At 36.2% G+C, this 25,917-nt stretch overlaps 2 protein-coding genes and 1 long non-coding RNA gene across 5 annotated transcripts; 2 read left to right on the top strand and 1 right to left on the bottom strand.

Annotated features, from left to right (window-relative positions):
* Window positions 1-538: 538 nt before the first annotated feature.
* Window positions 539-1,545, top strand: LOC136270906 (uncharacterized). The gene is made up of 3 exons (XR_010708772.1): window positions 539-921; window positions 1,169-1,246; window positions 1,464-1,545. It is a non-coding gene; the product is annotated as an uncharacterized lncRNA (long non-coding RNA).
* A 1,114-nt stretch (window positions 1,546-2,659) lies between these two features.
* LOC136270905 (uncharacterized) lies at window positions 2,660-5,128 on the bottom strand. The gene is made up of 3 exons (XM_066069826.1): window positions 3,284-5,128; window positions 2,959-3,036; window positions 2,660-2,741 (listed from the first exon to the last, which is right to left on the bottom strand). The coding sequence occupies exon 1, from the start codon at window positions 4,951-4,953 to the stop codon at window positions 3,799-3,801; it is 1,155 nt and encodes a 384-aa protein (XP_065925898.1). The 5' UTR covers window positions 4,954-5,128; the 3' UTR covers window positions 2,660-2,741; window positions 2,959-3,036; window positions 3,284-3,798.
* A 1,240-nt stretch (window positions 5,129-6,368) lies between these two features.
* LOC105334523 (E3 ubiquitin-protein ligase TRIP12) lies at window positions 6,369-25,590 on the top strand. Of its 3 annotated transcripts, none has more exons than XM_066067984.1 (38): window positions 6,369-6,500; window positions 9,060-9,185; window positions 9,358-9,975; window positions 10,183-10,400; window positions 11,021-11,194; window positions 11,357-11,640; window positions 12,013-12,105; window positions 12,207-12,368; window positions 12,636-12,870; window positions 13,359-13,423; window positions 13,568-13,617; window positions 13,763-13,919; window positions 14,699-14,858; window positions 15,153-15,298; window positions 15,697-15,803; window positions 15,898-16,016; window positions 16,250-16,445; window positions 16,880-17,126; window positions 17,501-17,573; window positions 17,679-17,788; window positions 18,010-18,195; window positions 18,478-18,579; window positions 18,681-18,773; window positions 19,023-19,217; window positions 19,397-19,593; window positions 19,803-19,915; window positions 20,122-20,273; window positions 20,462-20,607; window positions 20,895-21,048; window positions 21,353-21,451; window positions 21,616-21,730; window positions 21,885-22,039; window positions 22,283-22,422; window positions 22,634-22,658; window positions 23,000-23,164; window positions 23,996-24,109; window positions 24,591-24,789; window positions 24,953-25,590. In XM_066067984.1, exons 2-38 carry the CDS (start codon window positions 9,100-9,102, stop codon window positions 25,147-25,149), a joined length of 5,847 nt encoding a protein of 1,948 aa, XP_065924056.1. In that variant the 5' UTR covers window positions 6,369-6,500; window positions 9,060-9,099; the 3' UTR covers window positions 25,150-25,590. The 3 variants fall into 3 exon arrangements, with proteins under 3 accessions (XP_065924056.1, XP_065924055.1, XP_011436309.3); XM_066067983.1 differs by having other exon boundaries at window positions 22,595-22,658; XM_011438007.4 differs by lacking the exon at window positions 22,634-22,658 and having other exon boundaries at window positions 22,283-22,447.
* The last annotated feature ends 327 nt before the right edge of the window (window positions 25,591-25,917 follow it).

The raw sequence follows: 25,917 nt of genomic DNA, 5'->3' as shown, positions 1-25,917 counted from the left end.
AGAGGTGTTTCTCGTATCCTGATTGCAAAAACGAAGAGGGTCGAATGTTCATAACGTATTATACAATTATTTAATGCTTGAGCAGTCAATAGACCAGAATATTTTTCCCGAGGTGCAGGGAACAGCTCAGTATGATCTATTGCCCGAGGCCAACGGCCGAGGGCAATAGATCATACTGAGCTGTTCCCTGCATCAAGGGAAAAAATTCTGGTCTATTGACTGTTCAAGCATTAAATAATTGTTTTATTACCTAATTCCTTTTTTAGTTTTCGGGGTTTACAATTTGCATATTGCAGATGGTTTTCGTGCCATTATTCAATATACTCAGATTTTTTTTCCATCTTTTACATGCACAAAGCCTGTTGCATGCATTACAACATCTCAATTTAATATTAGTTTACTCAAAGAAGGGGGAGTCTTTAACCCATTAGATTTTCATTAGTCTTTTACCTCATATTATACATATATTACATGGCTTCGAGGGCGACATACCAGAATATTTGACCCGAGGTGACAGGAAAGCCCTGGAGTGTTATTGTAATAGTATGAGATTTATTAATTATTATATTGATAAATCTAATTACAGTTTTGATATTAATTAGTTAAGATATAATGTATTTTTAGCAATACATGTAGTTCTATATTAAATCACCCAGGTAGAACACCTAGGTTTACCTGCTAAAGTTAATTAAGGCCCTTAGGATATATGGTCCTTATATGGTCAATCTAAAGGTGTGTTTTTACAGAGAGAATCTATTGGTTTTTAAGTTTGTATAGTTGGGTTTCATTGGTCTGTGGATTTCCCTCCAGAAGTTCTTTGTGTTTTAAGACATTCTTCATATTAAAGCTAAGGAGACAAGACTTAATATTTACGACTTAGAAAGACCTTGATACGTATAGACTTTACTTCATCTCATATTGGTAAGCTAACATTAATTATATTTCTAACCATAACAGAAGTGCTAATATTTAATTAATGGTACATATCCTGTAATTTAGCAAATCTAATTATCCTTTTGCACTTTCTTAGTAAGAGTGATTTTTGAGTGAAAGAATATTTATTAAAGTATATTGAGCTTCAAGAACTAGAGATAATACTAGTGAAAACCTTATTTTAAAGTAATCTGTATTTTAGTATTACTTATGGAAATATATATATAATTTGTAGTGTCTGTCTCTGCTGTGTAAGCTATAATAGCAAAGTGCACACTCATAAGGCGTGGGACTGCCCATTCCCATATGAATGGTATGGATTATGTTTTATCATTATTATTATAACGTATGTCAAATTTAAAGACATCTCATATATAGCTGTAAAGCATTTTTATGATCTGTATGGATAAAATGTGTAATTACATGTATAATTACATACAAGAGTTATTGCCCTTTAATAAGAGTAAAATATAACTGTGTCCATAATGTATTTTATACATATTACTTACTATTGTTATATTTCATTTCAGGGCATTCATTCATTCATTTATTTATTTATCTGTTATCTATTATATCTGTAATCGCAATAATAAAGGGATGTCCAGAACCTTATACAGTGTTATATATTAAGTATAGAACCAGCACTGTTTCATTGGCGCCCACGTTGGGACATCCCTTATTGTGATACAGATATTCCCACTCGAACAACCCTACGGAGAAGTGCTCATAGTGCCACGCATACATCTGGAAGTGTTCCGCGCGCAGCACAGCTTGCCTCCCCGATTACCGGTAGACCTTATATCCGTACAATACAACGATCAAGTTGCGACAGCTAAATGATCCAAGTGTTACACACGGCTCCGGATGGATGATTTTGTGAATATCCTGTGAATTCATATTCTGTATGCATTGTGTCTGTGCTTTCAATGTCTCTGTGTGTGTTCACTCATCTGTGATGTGATTGTGTATTTTGTGTTTGTATACGTCACGTGACTACAGTCTGTACTGATCAACCGATCGGTGAGTGTTTGAATGGTACCACATTTTTCTATTTTTGGCCAGTTTCATTCCATATGTCATTCAAAATGTTAGCAATTTATATTATTTGTGTTTAAAATAATTGTGCCGGTATTACTATTGACTATATAGATTGCAATCGGTGTATTATTCAGCTGCAGTATTTTGCAATCTATATAGTCAATAGTAATACCGGCACAATTATTTTAAACACAAATAATATAAATTGCTAACATTTTGAATGACATATGGAATGAAACTGGCCAAAAATAGAAAAATGTGGTACCATTCAAACACTCACCGATCGGTTGATCAGTACAGACTGTAGTCACGTGACGTATACAAACACAAAATACACAATCACATCACAGATGAGTGAACACACACAGAGACATTGAAAGCACAGACACAATGCATACAGAATATGAATTCACAGGATATTCACAAAATCATCCATCCGGAGCCGTGTGTAACACTTGGATCATTTAGCTGTCGCAACTTGATCGTTGTATTGTACGGATATAAGGTCTACCGGTAATCGGGGAGGCAAGCTGTGCTGCGCGCGGAACACTTCCAGATGTATGCGTGGCACTATGAGCACTTCTCCGTAGGGTTGTTCGAGTGGGAATATCTGTATCACAATAAGGGATGTCCCAACGTGGGCGCCAATGAAACAGTGCTGGTTCTATACTTAATATATAACACTGTATAAGGTTCTGGACATCCCTTTATTATTGCGATTACAGATATAATAGATAACAGATAAATAAATAAATGAATGAATGAATGCCCTGAAATGAAATATAACAATAGTAAGTAATATGTATAAAATACATTATGGACACAGTTATATTTTACTCTTATTAAAGGGCAATAACTCTTGTATGTAATTATACATGTAATTACACATTTTATCCATACAGATCATAAAAATGCTTTACAGCTATATATGAGATGTCTTTAAATTTGACATACGTTATAATAATAATGATAAAACATAATCCATACCATTCATATGGGAATGGGCAGTCCCACGCCTTATGAGTGTGCACTTTGCTATTATAGCTTACACAGCAGAGACAGACACTACAAATTATATATATATTTCCATAAGTAATACTAAAATACAGATTACTTTAAAATAAGGTTTTCACTAGTATTATCTCTAGTTCTTGAAGCTCAATATACTTTAATAAATATTCTTTCACTCAAAAATCACTCTTACTAAGAAAGTGCAAAAGGATAATTAGATTTGCTAAATTACAGGATATGTACCATTAATTAAATATTAGCACTTCTGTTATGGTTAGAAATATAATTAATGTTAGCTTACCAATATGAGATGAAGTAAAGTCTATACGTATCAAGGTCTTTCTAAGTCGTAAATATTAAGTCTTGTCTCCTTAGCTTTAATATGAAGAATGTCTTAAAACACAAAGAACTTCTGGAGGGAAATCCACAGACCAATGAAACCCAACTATACAAACTTAAAAACCAATAGATTCTCTCTGTAAAAACACACCTTTAGATTGACCATATAAGGACCATATATCCTAAGGGCCTTAATTAACTTTAGCAGGTAAACCTAGGTGTTCTACCTGGGTGATTTAATATAGAACTACATGTATTGCTAAAAATACATTATATCTTAACTAATTAATATCAAAACTGTAATTAGATTTATCAATATAATAATTAATAAATCTCATACTATTACATTCTCCCCCTCCTTTTAAAATGATGTCCGCATCATTTCAAAAAGAAACTTACTCAAATATAATTCCTTCCGTTGTACCCATCTGAAAATAAACTGGAATATAAAACATGTATTTACAATTAAAAAAAAATTTAGTCATCAGACAGCAACTTCAGCAATGTGGAGGAAGTCTCCTTATCCAATTTGCTGGCTTTGTCAGCTATCTGTGAAAAAAATAAAGCCTTATCTCTCCACTTACTGGACTGAATTTGGTTACAAATGTAACTATTCATCCAATTAGGCTTAGTCCTCGTTCGAGTTGATCGTCTTACTGGTGTTCTTTCTGGAATTTCATCAGATTCATCTTCTTGGTCTCTAACATCATTGTCAGGATCATCTACAATCTGTAAAGGAATAACAACATTATTGTTATTTACATGTGTACTAACTTCTGGGTCATCAGTATCCGTCGACTGATTGAGAGCGTCCTCTCGCAACCCTTCTTCCAGGTTCTGAACACTATCCTGATCGTCACCAGTGACAGTGCCAGCATCACTGCTCCTCCCATCATCTAACACATCAGACTCATCACCAACTACAGGGGGTTGTCCTGCAAAATAAAGAAAATCATTCTCTTCATCAGACTCATCTGTGTTGTGTTGATTAGGGGGTTCTTCAGCTTCTACTTTCTGATCTCTGACTGTCCGCAGTTTCTTGGTTCTGGGAGCTGGCACGGGAGAAGTTAACTTCGTCCCAATCGGCAGTAGTAGATTCCTATGAAGGACTCTGATCCTCCCCTGACCATCTTCTCTACGGACCTTAAATACTGGTATCTCTTTATTAGGCTGCTTCAGGATGATATATGGATGATCTTCCCATCGATCCTGAATTTTGTGTTTTCCGTCAAAACTCACTACTTTGACCAAAACTCTATCACCCTCTACTAAGGTAACTCCTCGGACCCTGGTGTCATAGTGACATTTCTGTCTGGCTTGAGAGTTCTTGTTAGCAGTTTCTGCCAGTTTATATGCTTCTTGTAGATTCTGTTTTAAATTTTCTATATAAACTGGCATAGAGTTTGACTGTTCATTCCTATTTATACCAAAAACTAAATCAACTGGAAGGTTAGGCTCTCTACCAAACATTAAATAGTAAGGTGAAAATCCAGTAGAGTCATGGGCTGTACAGTTGTATGCATGAACCAGAGGATAGATGTAATTTCTCCAGTTGTGTTTCTGCTCTGGATCTAGAGTGCCTAACATGGAAATAAGAGTTCTGTTAAAACGCTCTGTAATTCCATTGCCCATTGGATGGTACGGTGTAGTCCTTGATTTTGAAATTCCAGTGATTTTACAAAGTTCTGTGATGATCTTGCTGCAGAAGTTTGCTCCTTGGTCGGAATGAAGTCTTTGCGGGAGGCCATAGTGAACAACAAAATGATTGAAAATGGCATCAGCTGTCGTCTTGGCAGTCTGATTCTTCGTTGGCGCCCACGTTGGGACCTGGGTATTCTCTGGCGGGTGAGAGAGATTGTCTCCAGAACTTTGCCCCACAGGCACTGGCACTCCAGGAGAGTCGGGACGCCTCTTTCCTTGGAGGGGGACAATGTGGTAGAGTCAAGTATATGGCATTCCTACTAGCTCTGGCTAGTGGGTTAACCCTTTAGCTCGATCGGTAGAGTGCTGGACTGGCGTGCTAGAGGACCCGGGTTCAAACCCCAGCAGAGGCAATAAGTGTCTCTGTTATATTATGTCGCCCGATGCCGAAGGCAGAGGGCGACATAACACTCCAGGGCTTTCCTGTCATCGAGGGACAAATATTCTGGTATTGTCGCCCGAGAAGACATGTAATATATGTTATATAAAATTTTTAAACAAATCAAACTCGGGTTGTCAACATATTTATTTAATTCACAAGGCAGAGGCAAATGTTTTTAAAACACTCACGCTTGAGTTATCACTTTTGTCGTTTGAATTTTTTTTTCATCAATAAAACTATCGAGATCATCTGAATTAAGATTAACAAACTGCAGATGTTTGCCTGACATGTTTAAAATTCGCGGATCTGTTTACGTTTGCTTAGCAACTGGCTCGTTAAATTTCGAACCCGACGTAATTAATATGCAGAATTCTTGCACGCGATGGTGATATTACAGTTTTGGGAGGGCAATATAACTATTTCCTGTGAAATATAACTGTTTCCAGGAGGGCAATATAACTGTGTCCGGTGTGATTCAGCAATTTTCAGGGCATAGTAATAAAATTATCTCATTTGTGACATAACGAGAAAACTTATTCAAAAATGTTATATAAAGCTTTACACCTGTTGATTATTTGATACTCCATTTTGATAACATTGTATTTGGTTTCACCAAGTACTAAAAATAGCGTCTATGTAAAGGAATATACATTCCCTGAGAACTATCGAAAGGATATAACATTAACATACCCGCGTTCTGAAATACGTTGCCGGTCCAATAGATCGCAGTCTATTGACCGGCGGTTCAATAGATCGAGGTCTATTGACCGGCGGTCTAATAGATCGCAGTCTATTGACCGGCAGTTCAAAATAGACGCAAATATTTAATTTGTAATAAAACAACAAAATCCCTTTGATTAGGTAATAAATTCAGATATTTTCATAAAAAACTGATTTTGACAAATTGAAAATGGGGCGCGAAAGCACTGTGCAGCGAGTCTCGAGCGATAGGGAGAACCACAAAGCGGAAACGTACAGATATCCTGCGTGCGCACTTTCAATGAAAATACAGCCCGAGAAGACAAAAATATCGCAGGCCATACCCCATTTATCCGCCTAAAATATATATTTTCTTTAGAGGATTCGACGTATTTAGGTAATTTTGTAAACATTTAATGATATTTCTTTGTTTTTTTCTAAACCCTGATGAATTTTGTTCACCACGAGTAAAAAAATAAATGCTAAATGTCGAAACATTGTCCTAAGTTGCAGGATGTAAACTATCTTCAAAAACGTATCATATTACAACGTTCTTAGAAATACGGAACAATGTTAAATTTTTAGCAAATATACGAGTCTGGTTTCAAAATGACAGATGTAGGGTTAAATTTAATGACGACGCGTTTTTCAATCAGCTGTACACACACCAGACGTGTTGGCAACCTCCATTGCCTGTGTTAAAAAAATATCGTATACAAGACTGGTGAATTAATGAACGTAACCGAAAAACTGTTAAAATTCTACTTTTATTGGTATATATGATATTGGATATTTGCAATTCATTGTTTTTTTTATTTTGTGCAGTGTTATGCATCATATGTGATGAAAATGTGCTCTATCATAAGTATCATTGCACATGTGTTCCTGTTATGTCAGACCCATATAAGTCACATTCTGTCAAAGTAACAGTGGTTGAATGATCCTGCCATACTTTGCACTAAAGTGCAAAAAGACTGATTGCTGAGTGCAGCATTATGTCGTGTGATATTTTTTTGGAAAAAGATTTGCAATTGATTGCGGAATTGCGGATTCTTAAGAATCTAATCCAACCCAGTGAATTTGGCAGAGTAATTTTATTGTGCAATTTTGCAGTCTACAGTCATGTACTATTTTAACTTTCAGTTGCTTCAATTATAATTATGATTTTGATAAAGACACTTTGTTGGGTTTCATTTAATCTCATTTTAGAAATTGATTTCTTATTTTTAAATAGCAAATGAGAGTTCACACCCAGCATTTATAAATAATCAATGTCTTGAAAAAAAAAGGAAACAGAAAAAAGGAAGGAAACATAATATAAGATTGATGAAATGGGTAAATATAACTACTTTAGGGAAATATTAGAAACAAAAACTTGCAAAAGTGAGTCAATTGTTGTCTATTTTTGTACATATATTTTTTTATACATTGGTAATTGAAGGCTAGTTGTCTTACAAGACATGACATGTAATCATATATGTTATTATTCTTGACAAAAACTGTTTAGTTTTTCTCATTATTAGATTTGTTATGAATTACTTCATTTAGAAATACATGTAGAAAATGTGATAGATAAATGTATGCATTTATTGAAATAACCATAGTATTAGACAATCGGTGGATTAGCATACAGAGATTATCTCTGTATCAGATTTTAGGATAAATACTTGTATAATCAGATTAGTTGTGATTCTTACTCTATACAAATATCCTGTCAAAGATCATGCCAGTGCATGTAGAGAGATGTCCATTGTCTATAAGATCTTTGAAAAATTCCACAAGCCCTTATTACTTCCTTTGAAATAGAGAAATATAACATTTGTCATTTAACAGGATATGAATAATAGAGTTCATAAGTAAATTGTAAACAAATGATGTGGCTGAGTTATCAATAGATATCTTTCTTCTGTTTGATCTGAAATAGGAAGAGGATAGTCTCTAAGATTGACTGTAAATAAAACAGAATTACATGTAGTACATGTCATGTACCGGTAGTATGTTGTACGTGTGAGCACTACGTACCTGGTACCAATTGTATCAATTTATTGCCAACTCCTGGAGGATTTGATCTCAGTTCCAAAACATAGTATTGCATAAATTTTAAAAGTCATTTGGGGGAGGTTTGGAATACCATCAAGGTGTGTATCCATCTTCTTGTTTTTCCATTGAAGGTGGAACAGGATAATTTAGAATGTTGATACAAATATTGTATCATATTTTGAATATAACCATCATTATAAAATTTTCAGGCAAAAAATATTTTCAAAATTCTTTAAAGGCAAAAATTGTATAAACTGCAACTTGAATATCTAATTTATGACATACTGATCACTAGATACATAAGCCCACTGAGCTATGTTGTAAATCAAAGTGTTTGTAATAGATAAAAGATATAGCCTAAGAGATGAGGTTAATTTTCTTGCTTGTTTTCTTGTTTCACTGGGTCTAAAATGGTTTAAATAACTTTCTTCATGCCTCCACCACGAAAAATCCTCCAAAAAAGCAATAAAATCAAGACATATATATTGTTATTGCTTACTGCAAGGAAATATTTACATATACAATACAGATTTACATTTATTTCGATATCTTGGCCAATTTCTCATCTTTATAGAAAGGAATTATAGAAATATGGAGGAATAAAATTAAAACTGTCAACATTTGTGGACTTTTGTATAATGTAATTATCTAATTCAGCATTAAAACAGGTTGGAAATGCTGCTGGTCTTATTTATATACACTGATTACTGAATTACAGCTTAGAGTTGGGAAAAGGTTGATTTTTATCAGCAAATTATAACCCTACCACCGACCTTGAAAAACGGGCCAGTATCAATTTGCTGTTTGACACAAATTATCCCGAGTCCTTGGTCTTGTTAAAACGCTCAAGTAATCTAGTTGTCAAAATCAAAAAATAATGTGTAAACATGTAGTAAATGATATTTCCTCTTTGCAGGTCAAACTTTCTGGCATGAGCCAGACTGAGGATTGTGCCTATGGCAGACCAACCTGAGGAAGTTTGTGGGGGGTCAGATCATCGCCACATCCCAGGGGCGTCGGTGCATCACTCTAAGTACACACAGTAAGAACTAGTCTACAGATCTCAACCATTGAGGAACTGTCTCGTCTAACTTTTTGAACATTTTGACTGTAACAGAATCATGATTGAAAAATAGTTCTATGTTGAATGTATTTTGTCTTAGTACTTAAATTACGTTTGTAAATCAAATTTTGATTGTGACTTTGAATTGTAGACAATTTCCAGAAGACAGTAAGAAAGCTCGCTCAAAGCGAGGGAATAAACGTGCATCCACATCTTCTATTGAAGGCCACACGACAACTAAAAGTAGTAAATTAACAGAATCTAGTGAGTCTACTCGACCTCGCAGGAATTCGCTAGACTCAGTGGGTAGTAGCTCGGCAAGCTCATCGACTCGCCTCTCCTCCAGGCGACAGTCTGTGGAACTGCCTTTAGAACCATACGCAATATCTCAGAACTTACGTTCCAATTCTAACGCATCTGTGATAGAGGGAATACCTTACTACAAAACTAAGGAAAAACCAAAAGAGACCAAGAGAGTGTCTCCAAAAATAGCTGACCAAACAGGATCGGCAAAAAAACAGAAAACCAAGAGTAAAGAGGACAAAAACAAAAGTAATCCAGAGACAAAATCTGTGATTGTTGATTCAAACAAAGTAACAAAGACAGCATCAAAGAGTCTCACCCCTGGGAAGAAGGCCCACACATCTGTATTAGGTGAATCAAGCACAGGAGGTAGACGCAGAAAATCTTTCCCATCCAAGTCGCCCGAGCTTGACAGCTTACGGCGAACACGACAAAGCAGAAAAACGGGATCCTGTGCAAGTAGCAGGTTTGTTGAAATTTAAATAAATAAAATTTAGATTTTCATTTTGTTTTGTAGAAAATATCTACTGATACCATTGTAATCATAATAAGCAGATACATTATATTGTATATTACAGCATGTTTTATGAGCTTTAATACAGAAGTGACATTTTTTGGTTGATTTTACCTTCCTGATCTCTGTGTTGAACACGAAATGTTTTATATTATGTAGTGGTAGTAGGCAATCGTCTTCCCTCTCAAAGCGCCAGGGAGCCAGCAGGGGCCGGGCCGATAACAGTGAAGGCACCAGTAGTGGAAAGTCAACCACTCAGTCCAGTCGTGGCAGAACCACAGAGGCAGAAGCCTTGAGTAGTAGCAGTGCAATGGCATCAGAAGAGGGTGAGGGAGCAAGAACCGGAGGTAGTGAAGAAACCCCAAACCCCACAGCAGGTAAAACTCATTTCATACCAGTCCCAGTGTCCAACCCCTGCAAAACTTAAGGTATCCGATCCATATAGGACCAAATTTTTCCAACCTTGAATATCTATCATGTATTTAATACTTTGATATTTTTTTAAAGCATTTAAGAATAGAAAAAGATTTACCGAGAGAAACTTTCAAAAATATTATTAACTAAGCAGTAATTAATTAATGAAGATTGCATTAAGGTCTATGGAGACAAGCACATTTTTTAGATAAAAAAGTAATTATTAGGAATATCAAAAAATGTTTTGGTGGAAAGATGTATTTTATCATTAGGAATACAAAAACTATTAAAAATAAATTTTATACTGTGTAGATGTTTTAGAATTAATTTTGTATAAGAATAAAAGCAAAGGGGGACAACTCTTCCAAAAAAGGAAAAGATCATTAATTAGGACACATTCCACACTTACATATTGATACTTAAATAGGAAACTTATGTCCAAGTATACTGAGTATTTTAGCCCATACCTATCTGTTATGCACCCAGATTCATTGAATCTGAGGCTATTATGGATCGGATACCTTAATTGCTGTGTTTTGTTGAACTATTTCACAAGCCTACTTGGAAGTTTTTTCTGTTTTAGCCACAAGTTCTGGTGGAGCGACAGCAAGCCTGACCTCTGAGAGTGAGACTGAAGAGGCTGATATGGGTCGACTTCAGGCCCTCCTAGAGGCCCGGGGTCTACCCTCACAGCTGTTTGGGGCCCTGGGGCCACGCATGCATCAACTTCTGCATCGTACCATGGGAGGGGGATCAAGTAAGTAAAGAGATCAGTTGTATATTTTTGTAACCCATTGAGTTGATTGAATATGATACAAATTGCTAAGAGCTAAAGGTAACAGAAAAGGAGTTTGTTAAAGTTCATCAATAGCTTTTGAAAACATGTATAATACATAAAGTGCCTTTTCTATCCTTTAAGTGAACAAAGCCCAGCAGCTTCTTCAGGGCCTGCAGTCAACAGGGAATGAAGACCAACAGCTGACGGCAGCCATTGAGATGTGTCAGTTGCTAGTAATGGGAAACGAGGACACTCTGGCGGGCTTCCCCGTCAAACAGGTGGTTCCTGCGCTCATCACCCTCCTACAGATGGAGCACAACTTTGACATGATGAACCACGCGTGCCGGGCACTGACCTACATGATGGAGGCCCTGCCCAGGTCCTCGGCCATTGTGGTAGATGCTGTACCAGTCTTCTTAGAAAAGGTAAGGGGCCTTTCTAACTAACAATATTACAGTCAAACATCATTATCTCAAACTAGATAGGACTTTAAAAAAAACCTTCAAGATATCCAAGTATTTGAGATATTGAGGGTAAAATACTTTAAGAAACTAATGGTTGGGACTTACAAATCACTTCAACATATCCTTTGTATTCGAGATATCAGTGTTTGAGATATCAAAGTCCAACTGTACATATAAGAATATTTGGTAGAATATTTGGTAGATATGGTGAAAGTGTAAATTGGACAGATGTGTACTAATGCAGGGAAATGTGTCAGGGAGGGGTGATTTGGTAGTGTTTTTTCTTCCATATTTTATGATAATGTTATGGTTTTCCTACTCTCGTTTTACTAGCTGAGGGCCATACAGTGTATGGATGTGGCTGAACAGTCACTGACTGCTTTAGAGATGTTATCCAGAAGACATGGCAAGTCCATCCTGCAGGCTGTAAGTCAAAGCTATATCTCAACCGCAATATTTAGAATTATCCACATACTGTTGTTATAAAAGCATTTGATATGATAATCACCTTGTGTTATGACTTTCAGGGAGGAATTGCAGCATCCTTGATGTTCCTGGACTTCTTCAGCATCACGGCACAGAGGAGTGCTCTAGCCATCACCGCGAACTGTGTCCAGAACATGACGTACGATGAATTCCACTTGATTAGAGACTCGTTGCAGTTACTGAGCAATAAACTCACCCATCAGGTAAGGAAGGAAACTCAAATTTATTATAACCTACTCATTTTCTTATAAAACTGGGAAAGGCTAGTTCTGTAACAAAATTGTCATTTGTCATGTTTGATAAAAAAATTAATGCATTGGTTCACAAATTGTAGCCCCCTTTTCTCTAGGAATTAGTACTTTTGAATTTATCTTGCGTATATTTAATGAAAAATATTTGTTTGCAATCAGAAAAAATATACAGTACTGGCTGGGTCTCATGCACCAGTTATTTTTGTGCTCTCGTTTCAGGACAAGAAATCAGTAGAGAACTGCTGTATTTGCTTCTGTCGCTTGGTGGATAATTTCCAGACCGACCAGAGGACCCTAAAGGAGATTGCTGTCCATGGTCTGCTGACCAACATCCAACAATTACTGGTGGTCAGCCCCTCTGTCATCAGTACCAGCACATTCGTCATGGTGATTAGGATGCTGTCCATCATGTGTGCCAGCTGTCCTGACCTGGCAGTGGTCTTACTCAAACAAAGTAGGTCTGCTACTGTTCACTTAAGGGAAAAGGGTCAAAATCAGCATCAGACTAAATTAAATCTACATTGTATACTGTGTTTTCATTGATATCAGTAGGCATCAGTTTTTATAAGTTTAATGAAAACCACAGTTTCAAGGATACATGACATCATGGACAATGATCATATCAATACAATTTCATAGATGAACTCGGCAATGGAATCCATGAAAATTGGTATTCAATGATCATTAATGAAATTATATTACTCAACTTATCACAATTGACAGTTTTTGCAATGTAAAAATTACTTGTATTGTGTCATATTTTGTATTGATCTAGTACTAAATGCTGTCAAAGTTCTTTAGCTCTTCGCAGGGGTAGAATTTTTTTTTGTAAAAAAATATTCTAGACCATCTCACTTCTCTTAATCTTATTTAATTTGTTATGACATTGACATCTAGTTATAAAGTATAATGCTCAATGTATGAATGGTTTCTTCCCCCCAGAAATTGCAGACACTCTTTGTTACCTTCTTGTTGGAACCTCAGAAGAAGAAATGCATGGAGTAGAGGTTTGTCTTTCATTCATTTCTGATTAATTATCATGCAATACCAAATTTTCTTTGGAAATAGAGGAATACAGATGATTGAGAAAATTATGAAAATATTTTTAAAATTTTACAACATTCAAATAGTATATTAAATTTTGATTACAGTTGATTTCTAGAACTCCTCAAGAGCTGTATGAAATTGTTTGCTTGATTGGGTATGTATTATTTGCAGTTTTTAGGGAATTTTCCTATTCAGTCCTCAATTCTAGATTGTGTTGATTGCAAGAAATGTTTTTTTCTGACACATATGTCTCTCTTTGGTTGCAAAAAGTGTTTGACTGATTGGCCTCTGTTTGATAGTGAATTGATGCCAGCCCTGCCCACCGATGGGATGTTTGCTATAGACAACATGCTGTGTAAGACACACAGCAGTGTAATTGATCTAGTCAGCTGGCAGTGGCGGGACGACCGGGGGGTGTGGCATCCCTACACCTCCATTGATGGCAAAATCATCGAGGTAAGACCGAGTCATAGAAGTGTGATGCAGTATTACAATATTTGAATGATATTTTTGGTGAGGTTAGAGTTATATTTGATGTTATAAAGTATTACCATTCTACAAATAACATACCTAAAGGTAAACTAGACATAGGCAAATTCCTGTAACTGCAGCATGTGAAATCTTTATTATACCCTCATTTTAGGGTGGGGGTATAAGAATCACCTTGTCTGTCTGTCTGTCTTTGCAATCGTATCAGGTCCTTATATTTCTTAAGGAGAAAATTTGATGTACCTACTTCACACAAAGAGTGTTATGATTTTGACTTATGACCCATTGTCATTAGTGCAAGTTCAAGGTCATTGCCCCCCAAAAATGTATAATTGCTGTCTAGGCCATATTTTTTAATGGAAAATGATTAGAATTGATAACTTGACACAAAGATGCCTGTGACGTAAAAATATGTCCTGACCTTGAGCTTTAATTATTTGTGCAAGTTCAAGGTCAATGGATAATATATGGTGCATCCATTAATATTCAATAGAGAAATACCGTACTTCAGTTATTATATTTTGTTGTGGGGGTATCATTTGTGAGCTGGCTCACAGTACTCACAGTATCAGTGTCATTGATGTTTTAAAATTGTTATTTTACCAATTTTAAAAATCACCAATCCTCTCCAGAAACAACATTTCATTATAACCTTCTTGAAAGCATGAGATTTAAACCCCATTAGTGCATGATGGGAGTTATTGAATTTTGTTGTTAAAAATTGTGTTTTGTGTGTTCATTCTTAGGCTGCATACCAGTCTGGTGAGGATGAAGTGAGTTTGAACACAATGGGCCGATCTTACACAATAGATTTTAACACACTACAACAAATCAATGAAGACACGGGGACGGCCAGAGCTGTCCAAAGGAAGGTCAATGCTACCGCTGGGGGATCTCAAACTACAGGTGGGGTGTCAGAAGTTTCAATTGCACAAGGGTTTCCCAAATGTTTCATTAAAGCACTCTTGAAATACATAGGAATTTAAATGCATATATTGAGAATTATAATGATTATCTTATATTTAATTGGTTTGTTCTAAGACAAATGTGAATTACTGTCAATATATCCAAGTTATACAGTACCTAGGTTACTATGAATCTTGCATGGCAGGCAAACCTTCAAAGAACTTGATCAACATATGGTTACTTAATTACAATGGCTCTTCCAGGCAGTATTTTGAGTTTTGTTTTGTTCCTCAGCATCCTCAAGCTCCTCGAGCACGGCCTCGGAGATCAACCTGGAGCAGTGTGACTCGAGGGCAGAGGTCCTCAAAGAGGACATGAAGTTGGCCTCGGTCTTCATCAAAACTCTGTTCGCTGTGCTCTATGAGGTGTACAGCTCCTCGGTAAGTGGTGTTGGTGGTGTTGGTGGGGGTGTAAAATCTTATGCTCTTGCATGGATTAAAGTATCATTACACAATATGTTTAGGTTTTATTGTATGTGGAAAATTTTGGGAAGATAAAGTATATCTGTTGCTATATGTTATTGAAATTTTATTTTTTTGCAATTTCAAAAGTTCTCATAACAAAATCTTGAAAATTGTGCAAGTATATTAAATAGCAAGACTTAATTACATATGTATATAATAAGCAATTTTTTACACTTATGTAGTGGATGACAGGTTGTAAGAAATTTTAATTTCTAAAACTGAACCTCATAAAGAAAAGTAAAACGGCTTCATAAATCTTCATGTGTATTTAATTTTTGAATGGATGAGTAAGCTTTTTGTTTTGTCTTTGATAGGCTGGACCTACTGTGCGACACAAGTGTCTTCAGACTTTGCTCAGAATGATCTATTATGCTGAGCCCAGCTTACTGAAGGAAATTCTCCAGTCTCAACCAGTCTCAAGGTAAATAAACCCACTCTTAACTTTAGTTGTTCCTAGATCTGTAATCATGAACTGCCTTCATGAAGAATTACCTCTATCCTTCTGTTTGTTTCAGTCACATTGCTGCTATGATGGCATCAAATGATGTCAAAGTTGTTGTTGGAGCGATTCAGATGGCAGAGATTCTGATGCAGAAGCTACCAGACATCTTCAGTGTGTACTTCAGGAGGGAAGGTATATTCTATGTTTAAAATTCTGCATTCAAAGAACAAATGCTTGTAACCATCTGAATTAGATTCTTTATTTGCTTGAGATGTACGAATACTTGTATGTCAAACCAAAACTAGATATGAATTTAATGTTGAGTCTAAATGTTTTTAAATGATAATATATCAACTTGCATTCCATTTTGTCTTGCCATATAATTATGAGTGTCAAAATTCACATCTGGCATGGTCATTTTACAGGTGTAATGCACCAGATTAAACGATTGGCTGACTCCGAGTTGAAGGTGGAGTCCCCGGTAAAGCCTGCTCCGACTACCGCCTCCTCCTCCAGCCTCAGTAGTACCTCGTCTGGGTCATTGACCTCTGAACCAGTCCCCACAGAGAAGGAGGGGGCATCTCCCCCTGCCCCAGAAGATAGCCCCAGCTCCAGTCAGATGTAAGCTCCAGTGTTGTACTGTTGGTCTATTGATGTATCACATTTTTTGTTGCTTTTTTGCAAATTATTACGAAAATAATGTAAATTTGTAAACATAATTAGCATAAATTATTATTGTGATTTAAGCTGTTCTAGAAGTGGACAGGAAAGCCAGGGAAAAATCAGATGTTTGGTCATAAAATATATATAGTTCATTAAAAAGCAATCAGATACTGTATATGGTATTAGAACTTGAACTTCGTATGTTCTGTTCAATTTACTGTACTTTGATGTCAAAGACTTAAAAGTAAAATTTTTATTTACGATGAGTTACAAAATTAATTGGATAAAGCAATTGACAATAAGCTAAAGGTAGATCAAAGTGATCTCAAAGCTCTTGTCCAAGACAAAAAATTGTTGGACCCTTTGGTTAGTGATATTATTTTGTCTTTTAGGAAACTTAGTGATGTTTTGAAAAGAAAGAAAGCTCCAAAACGCTCCTTAGGCAGAAAGAGCAAAGAGGAAGCCACAACCTCCGAAACAAAACCATCGTCCAGAAGCTCGGGGCGGGCCAAGTCTGCGAGCAGCAAGGAGAGCAAGTCCTCCTCCTCCTCAAAGATCTCCTTCCTTCCAAGTCTCAACCCCCGCAGCTGGGCCAAGTTCTCCTCCAGTGACCGAGTGCCAAAAGCTTCTGCATCAAAGGTAGGCTAACAAAGGAATAGATCCAAAAGGTTATGATTGCTGAAGATTACTGATAAGACATGTGCCTTGAGTGCAGAAGGCCTCTGCATCATAGGTAGTTGGGAAGTAGCTTATAAAGTAAGGATCCAAAAAGTTTTATGAATGTAGAAATATTTTGATAAGGCATGTCTCCTTTTTCAGGAGTCAGAGAATATTATACACAAGAGAGTTTTATTAAGGAAATATATAACAGACCAAGGCTAATGCTGTAGGATTACTCATGGCTGCTCTAAAAGAAAACTTTTTTTGGATGAAATTTGACTTGTTAATTTTTCAGTGAAAGGACAATTGAGTGTACATATGCATATAGTAATATGAACAATTCACATTTACAGGAAGCAGTTTTATCCAAAAATTCACAAATATCAGCTCATAGGGAAAAAATTAAAACATGGATCAAGGATCAAGGTAAGTTCATACAGATGTTGAAGTTGGGAATGATAAAGATCATCTGAAGATAGAGAAATGTCCATGCTTTGCCTTTATACATATATGAACCTGAATGTTTTTCAGCTGAGCGATTCCTCCAGCAGTACTTTGGTCCAGACTTTGAGGGAACCAGTCACCCAGCCTTGACCGTACTCAACCAGTTGTGTTCAGCTGCCGAGCAAATTCAGACTGAGGTATGTGTATGTGTTACACAGTGCTTCAATTGACGATTTGTGTATTAGATTGTTGATCATCAGTGATATAAAAAACGATATTGAACATCAACATCTTTTCAATGTTTTTAAAGATTTGTTGTCATTTCAGGGTATATTTAAAGGCTAGATTTATAGGATATTTGACATGTACTTTTAGTGTAGAAATTATCTCTATGTTTGACATGTACATGTATTTTCAGTGTGACAGTGGTATAGAAGGATTAAAAAGCATAGCTGTGATCATGAGAGACAGTGACGTCTCGCCCTTTGAAATCATCCACAGTGGCCTCATACAAAAGCTGCTGCAGTATCTCACGTCATCCGCTTGTGCTGTGCCACGTGATGTCAGGATACGGCGCTTTCTGCACATCTTCCTTAATTGTCCAGTCAGTAGTTAAAGATTTTCAATGGCTTTGAAATATTTAGAATACATGTTTGCCTAGATAACATTTTATATTGTGTCCCTCTGACTTAAAAGAGCTAGAACTTTTTTTGGAGGGGAAAATTATTATTCTCTTACGAATTGTTGAATATTAATGTCTGTTAAATTTTGTCCCACAAGATATACTGAAATTGTGGGCATTTCAATATCAATTAAGCATTAAAATTTTGAAATTGTGAAGTGCTGTACATGTAGCTATGCTGTAATCATTTAATTTCTTTACTAGGCCCCTGATGTATTACATGTGAAAAGGTTAGAAATGGAGGGAAATCCTGCAATGTCCTATCTAGTCAACAAACTTATTGGATGTCTTCATCAGTTAGAACAGGTACAGAGTTAATGCCATAGACCTGATGATTTATTGGTATGTAATGAAAATGCTTATTTTTGATCTATCTTGCTGAAATTAACCCCCACTCGTGTATCCAGTTTCAGGTCAAAGTTCATGACCTCCCAGGAGGCAATACCTCCAGTGGCAGAGGATCAAATGCTCTCAGATTCTTCAATACCCATCAACTCAAGGTAACTACTGCAATTTTCTTACTGTTCACGTTAAATCACGAGAAGCAACAACGAAATTGGTTCTTGCTATTTTGTATCCCCAGAACAGCAGAATTACAGAATTAAGTACTCACCTAAGATATGGAATTTACAGTATAATTAATTTGCATATTTTTTGTAAAGAAACTTCACATAAATATTTTAATAAAACAATCTGTTTTGATGTGATTATATTAGACTTAATCAATGATGACATTGTGTGTCTTTCAGTGTAATCTCCAACGACACCCTGAGTGCACCACCCTGAGGCAGTGGAAGGGAGGGCCAGTCAAAATTGACCCCCTGGCCCTAGTTCAGGCCATCGAGAGATACCTGGTGATAAGAGGCTATGGAAGGTCAAAGCCTGATGGGGATGATGATATCAGCGACGATGAGAATTCTGATGATGATGTTGACGACACCATGGTTAGAGCTAGTTACAGTATCTCTATCTCAAAAATTTAAATTCTGAAAAAGCTGAATGGCTTAGAATATAAGGATGGTTTGGGATCAGATTTTTATAACTGTTCATGTATCTGAATATGAAAAGAAGAACTGATTAGAGACTGAGTGAGTAGATTACATAGTGTGCATTCTTGCTACAGGCTGCTGTGTTCATCAGTCAAGGAACAGCCAGACACAAACTGGAGTTCTTCATGGGTGAGCGATTCCTGCCGTACAACATGACAGTGTACCAAGCGGTCAAAAACTACAGTAACCCTGGGGAGACCAGTGAGACAGACACTGAGGCCGAGAGTCCACTTGGCCACGCCAACATCTGGGTTCAAACCCACACCATTTGGTAAGTTCTTATCATTAAAGAATGGATGTTTGAAGGTTCATAACTGAAATCTGTATATGGATTTAGGTGCAAGTGTTTGATTCAGACTTGTTGAAGTTTGAGTTTGAAGCTTTTGAATAAATTGGGTATGGCAATAAACATGGCAGTGTTTTTTGAAAATTTTGTTGAACTTTACCACGAGTTGTTTCACGTGTATGTGGATGTTGTAGGTACCGTCCTGCATCAGAAGGTGATGATGCTTCAGCCACAAGTCCAAAGAAAACCAAGGGAGATAACAAATCCCAAAAAACCGTCAGAAGAAAGATGGATGAACTGTGGAATGGTGAGTTGTTTTTAAAAATGTACTAGTGCATGTACACTCTGCTCATTGAGAAGTTATAACAGCATTTTAGTCAAGATATGAAATACAGTGAATGCTCCACTATGTGTTGATTGATTAATGTATATTTATTTATATATTAAGATAATTTTTGGATAAGGAATGTTACACACATGCCTGTTCTGTACTGAGTTTCTATGTAACAATAGATGGACACTGCCCCGTGATGGTCCCCGCCCTCAACGCTTACCTGACAGACAAACTCCCGGCATTTGTCACAGTCCAGGATGCCTCGCTGGACGTCATTGCATTACTTCGAATCCTCCACGCGTTTAACAGATACTGGTCCACTATGTACGAGGTGAGTCCCACTTTCATAAACTTGTATAAACTCTTATAATTACTCACAAGTATAACCGTGTTATTTTCTTAATGAATTTACTTGTACAAAACATTTGAAAGGAAACATAAATCTACATGTAAATTATTTTGCTGTTGAAAACAATTTTGCATCTTTCACCCTTTCATTGTTGTATTTTGTTGTTGTAGGTGCCATGTCCAGTTAATCCAGTACTACCGTACATTGAATTTCTTAGTTCCAAATTAACAGCCAAAGCTAATCGCCAGCTACAGGACCCTCTTGTTATAATGACTGGGAACCTTCCTAACTGGTTGGCAGAAATCTCAAACGCAGCGTGAGTGGAATTAACATGTAGTAATATGCCTCTAGAATTAATTTTATATATTGAATTAAGGATAGACTTTTTATATATCCTTAAATCTAGCACATATTCAAGTACATGTATTCATTTTTTGTTTTAAGTTATACTATGTTACAAGCACATAAACCTTATCATAAGATTTTGATTATGTTTTTGAAATTGCAAATCAAATTTTATTCTGTTACATGTATTAGATAATGATCAGAAAAGACTGACTCTAAATTTTCTATAATGACACATTCTGAAATGGCTTTTTGCAGTCCGTTCCTGTTTCCATTTGACACGCGACAGCTGTTATTCTATGCCACCACCTTTGACAGAGACCGTGCGTTGATGAGGCTACAGGACAACACCGGGGATAACGGGACGACAGACAGTACGGACAGAGTGGCCCCCCGGCTGGACCGTAGAAGGGTAGGACATCCAAATGTGGCAGTGATTTTTTTTTGAGATGAATTCAGAGAATTAATCACTGGGGTGAATAGATGATCAAAACTATGAAGAAATAGTACTCAGAATTACAGAGAAATGTTATCAGATATAAAGATTTTTATAAAAGCATTTCAATTAATAATTAACAATTCAGTTCATAGGTTTCGCCATGTGTGAATAATTTAAATTGTAAAGTAAGCACAAAACACAATGATTTGCTTGTTAGCAGTAGATTTTATGATTCACAAAAGTGATGAATTTCTGTCACATTGACACATTATTTCAGAAACAAGTGAGCAGAACGGAATTGTTGAAACAGGCAGAGAAGGTGATGGAGGACATTGGTAACTCCAGGGCCCTGCTGGAGATCCAGTACGAAAACGAGGTTTGTACCTTTACTGCAGTACTGTAAAACAACCTACACTAGCTATAAGTTGGTGAAAGAAAAGGAATTTCTTAACTTTCTTATCTTTCGTATCTTTTTTTATGTGGTCCGTTGTAGATTAAATTGATGACCCATTTTGAATTAAGATTTTGGTTATCTTGCAGGTTGGTACTGGTTTGGGCCCAACATTAGAGTTCTATGCCTTGGTGTCTAAAGAGGTACAGAAGTCTGACCTTGACCTTTGGAGAGGGGATGGCATTAAGGAGAAAAGTGCAATAGGTCAGCTGGAAATTCAGTCTTTTTCATTGCATGAATCATGTTGAGGAAATTTAATCAATAACTGGTGTTGTAATATTATGATGATAGGCACCAATGCATGCACTTCTTTAAGAAACAGTATTGTGTACAAGACTAGTATTTTTCGTTGGTATAGGGGAGGATGAGGAGATCTTGTACTGTTATTCCCCCTGTGGCTTGTTCCCGGCCCCACTTCCAAGAAACGCTAAAGCAGCGGTCATTAATAAAGTCAAAGCCAAGTTCAAGTTTCTGGGGAAGTTCATGGCCAAAGCTTTAATGGACTCCAGAATGGTGAATATCTACATCACTCCTTATTTTGTAATTGTTGCATGAGATTATTGAAATGTTAAATTCATAATGCTGTTACATTATTTGCAAAATTACCTTATACTATAATTTCATGCAAGGAGCATCTCAAGAAATGGTTTGAATTTTCATTTCCCTTAAATGATTTAAATCTACATTAATTTTCAAGTGTTTTTAAGTAGTCATATTTTTGAGTCACAAAGATGACTTGTAATGGATTTGTTACAGCTGGACATCCCCCTGAGTTTGGTGTTCTACAAATGGCTGCTGGGACAGGAACATAGCCTGACCTCCAGTGACCTTCAGCATCTGGACCCAGTGGTGGCGAAATCATTCCAACAACTAGAGGACGTCTTACACCAAAAACAAAGGATTCTCACTGACAAATCACATGTAAGTCAAAAACGGAGGATCCTTACCGACAAGTCACATGTAAGTCAAAAACAGAGGATCCACACCGACAAGTCACATGTAAGTCAAAAACAGAGGATCCTCAAAAAACAGGATCCTCACCGACAAGTCACATGTAAGTCAAAAACAGAGGATCCTCACCGACAAGTCACATGTAAGTCAAAAACAGAGGATCCTCACCGACAAGTCACATGTAAGTCCACAGAATGCTAGGTTTGACATACTGATTATCAATCAGATGAAAGTCATGTATTGTGTGTAAACTTTGTAATGCAAATTATCTATGTTAGTTATACAATAATGTCAGCATTTCCCAACATTTAAGTGGGTCTTGAATTACCGAGTTACATGTACATGTTTTATAATACACACATTTATTGCCTTGATTTTATGTAACAATGTCAGATATGTTTTATTGTTAATTTTGATTGTTTATTGATCTTAGAAATTCAGAAAGATACTTTTGAACAATAAATTTTCAAATTATTTTTGAAGTGCAATTTGTATATTCACACACTTTGTTTACCCTTCTAGACGGACGAGAGTCGACAGTTGGCTCTGGAGAGTTTGACCATGGATGGTTGTAGTATAGAAGATCTGGACATTAACTTCACTCTGCCTGGCTACTCCAACATAGAGCTGAAGAAGGGGGGTCAGGATATCACAGTCACACTGGATAATCTGGAGGAGTACTTACAGGCAAGTCTCACAGGCAAAGAATTCTATTTTAATACAGTAAAACACGGTTATAGCGAACATGCTTATAATGAATTGGCGCTTACAGCGAAGTGATTTTTTAAACCCCATGACTTTATAACAGTCATGTTGTTAACTTGATAGATTTAATGAAATACACTTATAACGAAGCAAAATCGCCGGTCCCTGGCACTTTGTTATAAACGTGTTTTACTGTCTACAGACCTTACACAGGCAGCCTTTTATAGATTTCCATATACTCTATTATGTGTTGTAATTTCATGGACATGTTAGTCATGAATGTTTAGACACCAAAGAAATGTATAATTATGGCTCATCAATCATACATTAATGCTGAATTTATATTTTTAAATTTTTTAAAGAAAATTTTATTTAGAAGTGAAATGCACACTATTTCAGCAAAGCTTGACAAGCTGTAGTTGAAAAAAAAAAATCACAAGTGAACTCAATAATTTTGTCAAGAAATAACTAACTGTGGAATCATTTAAATTTGTGGGGGCCAATTTTCGTGAATTGTGGGTGTTTTGCTCATTCGTGGAGATGTAATTTTGTGGATGCGTTTTTCAGTTTCCGTAAAATAACTCTTTCAAAATTTGTTTTTGATGAGGATGTAAATTTGTGGGATAGGGCTACCCATGAATACCACGATAATTGAGCTACCACGAAATCTAATGGTTCCACAGTATCTATTAAATGGCTCTTAAGTGAGAGTTGTTAAACTTATCATAGGGTCAACAGTAACTTTAATGAATTAGGGAAAAACCAAGGTACCAGTAGTGAACTGTACTTTTTAATGAGTCCCTGCTATTTCAGCTGGTGGTCCACTGGAGTCAGGTCGAGGGCGTGTCTCGACAGTTTGAGGCCTTCAGGGAGGGGTTCGAAGAGATCTTCACTCTGTCCACACTGCAGAGCTTCTATCCAGAGGAGGTACTTGTAATGAACTGAACTCTTCCTATTAGTGATTGTTTGATATACCGTATAACCCGTAATTTTTGCAGTCATCTAATTTTCGCTTTTTTTTGCTATCTCTTTCAAATCGCAAAATATCAAATACGCAGAAATTATATCCTGTATTATTTTCTATGAGACGCTTTTAAAAGCACAAAAAATTACTGACGCAAATTAAAAATGCCACACATTTTCCCCTTTTTTGCAAATTTTTTGACAAGTGAAGAAGAAACAGATATATGGTAACCTCTACTCAAATATATACATGTACATCCATTAATGAAATTTTCTATTGAATTGTCTTTGAAAACTGTTTTTCCTCTATCAGTTTAATATTTCCTGAAGGTACAATTTTTTTTTCATGAATTTGTTAAATTATTCTCTTTTAATTTATATGAAGGTAAATACATTGCTTTTATAAAGGTTGTTCATGAAATAAGACGTTTTCTTTTGTTGATAGTTGGAACAGCTGTTTTGTGGCAACAAGAAGGAAGTGTGGGACGTTAAGATGTTAATGGAATGCTGTCGACCCGACCACGGTTATACACACGACAGCCGGGCTGTCAACTTCCTGTTTGAGGTTCTGAGTTGTTATGATGACGTGGAACAGAGACAGTTCTTGCAGTTTGTTACTGGGTCTCCACGCTTACCTGTTGGAGGTAAAAACATTGTTTTGTTCCATCTTATCTTTAAATGAAGGGTGTTAAGATGATGCTTCTTCAGTGACATTGTGCATGTAGCATTTTCTCTTCCAAGATTTGTAAAAGGATTTTTTTTTATTTTGTGTGCGAGAAATGTAAGTGATATAACTTTTAATTTTAGGCTTCAGAAGTTTGAATCCTCCATTGACCATCGTTAGAAAATCATTTGAAGGAACAGAAAATCCTGATAATTTCCTACCATCCGTGATGACATGTGTTAACTATCTGAAACTGCCTGATTATAGCACAATAGACATTATGCGAGAAAAGTTAACAGTTGCTGCAAAAGAGGGACAACTTTCTTTCCATTTATCATAGAAAGTGATTGGATTTGTAATTGTTACGTTATTCAAAGTGTTGGAACTTGGAAAGAAAGAAGGAGGGGGTTGTTAGCTAGATATTATGCTTAATGTGTCTGTTGCATATAATGTCTTTGCAAAATTATGACCTTCATGTCTGGAATTGGCGTTCAAAGAAAGTACAAACTTTGTCGAGAGAAAGGGATTTGTAATTGAATAAAACTCCCAAGATGAATTACTGCTAAACTGGTTGTGTGAATTTTTTTGTCATTTATAGATGAAGATAGAAAAACAAAGAGAGTGTGTGTATCTGTATCTTGAGTTTGTTTGTACATGGAACTCGTCCCTTGTTCTGTCTAAGGAGGCAGGCAAGGTGAACCTTTCACTGAGCGATGTTATGTGTACCTGTCATATGTACCTTTTGTTTATTTGAAATAAATCTTGGCGTTTTATTCAGAAAGGTTGGTTAACTGTTTTTCCTTCTTCTTACAAGTTTTTATAATTACAAGTACTTTGTATCTGTTATAATTATACAAGTGAGTTACATATATTGTATGATAAATCAATTCATTGATATTTAACACTGAAAGATGGAAAAATGGGCGCAGGGATCGAGGAACATTTTTTTTTTCCAGCAAGTTTAACCTTGTCCTTTATCTAAGAAAATTTTAAAGATACTGTTATTGTAAGTTGAAAAAGTACACATGATTTTTATTATATTAATTCTCATTGACAATTAAATAATGGGTTTAATGTCGATGTGGAATCCATGAATTATACACAACCT

The sequence above is a fragment of the Magallana gigas genome, chromosome 8 (genome assembly GCF_963853765.1).
Source record: "Magallana gigas chromosome 8, xbMagGiga1.1, whole genome shotgun sequence".
NCBI lineage: Eukaryota > Metazoa > Mollusca > Bivalvia > Ostreida > Ostreidae > Magallana > Magallana gigas.
Note: the sequence above shows the minus strand (reverse complement) of the source record. Positions and strands in the feature narration are given on the sequence as shown.

Excerpts from the sequence above, each read along its gene's own strand:
- LOC136270905 (XM_066069826.1), bottom strand. The coding sequence starts at position 4,953 with ATGGGCAATGGAATTACAGAGCGTTTTAACAGAACTCTTATTTCCATG.
- LOC105334523 (XM_066067983.1), top strand. The coding sequence starts at position 9,100 with ATGGCAGACCAACCTGAGGAAGTTTGTGGGGGGTCAGATCATCGCCAC. Across the intron at positions 13,618-13,762 it reads GAAATTGTTTGCTTGATTGG|TGAATTGATGCCAGCCCTGC; the intron begins GTATGTATTATT and ends TCTGTTTGATAG. Across the intron at positions 24,790-24,952 it reads TCCACGCTTACCTGTTGGAG|GCTTCAGAAGTTTGAATCCT; the intron begins GTAAAAACATTG and ends TTTTAATTTTAG.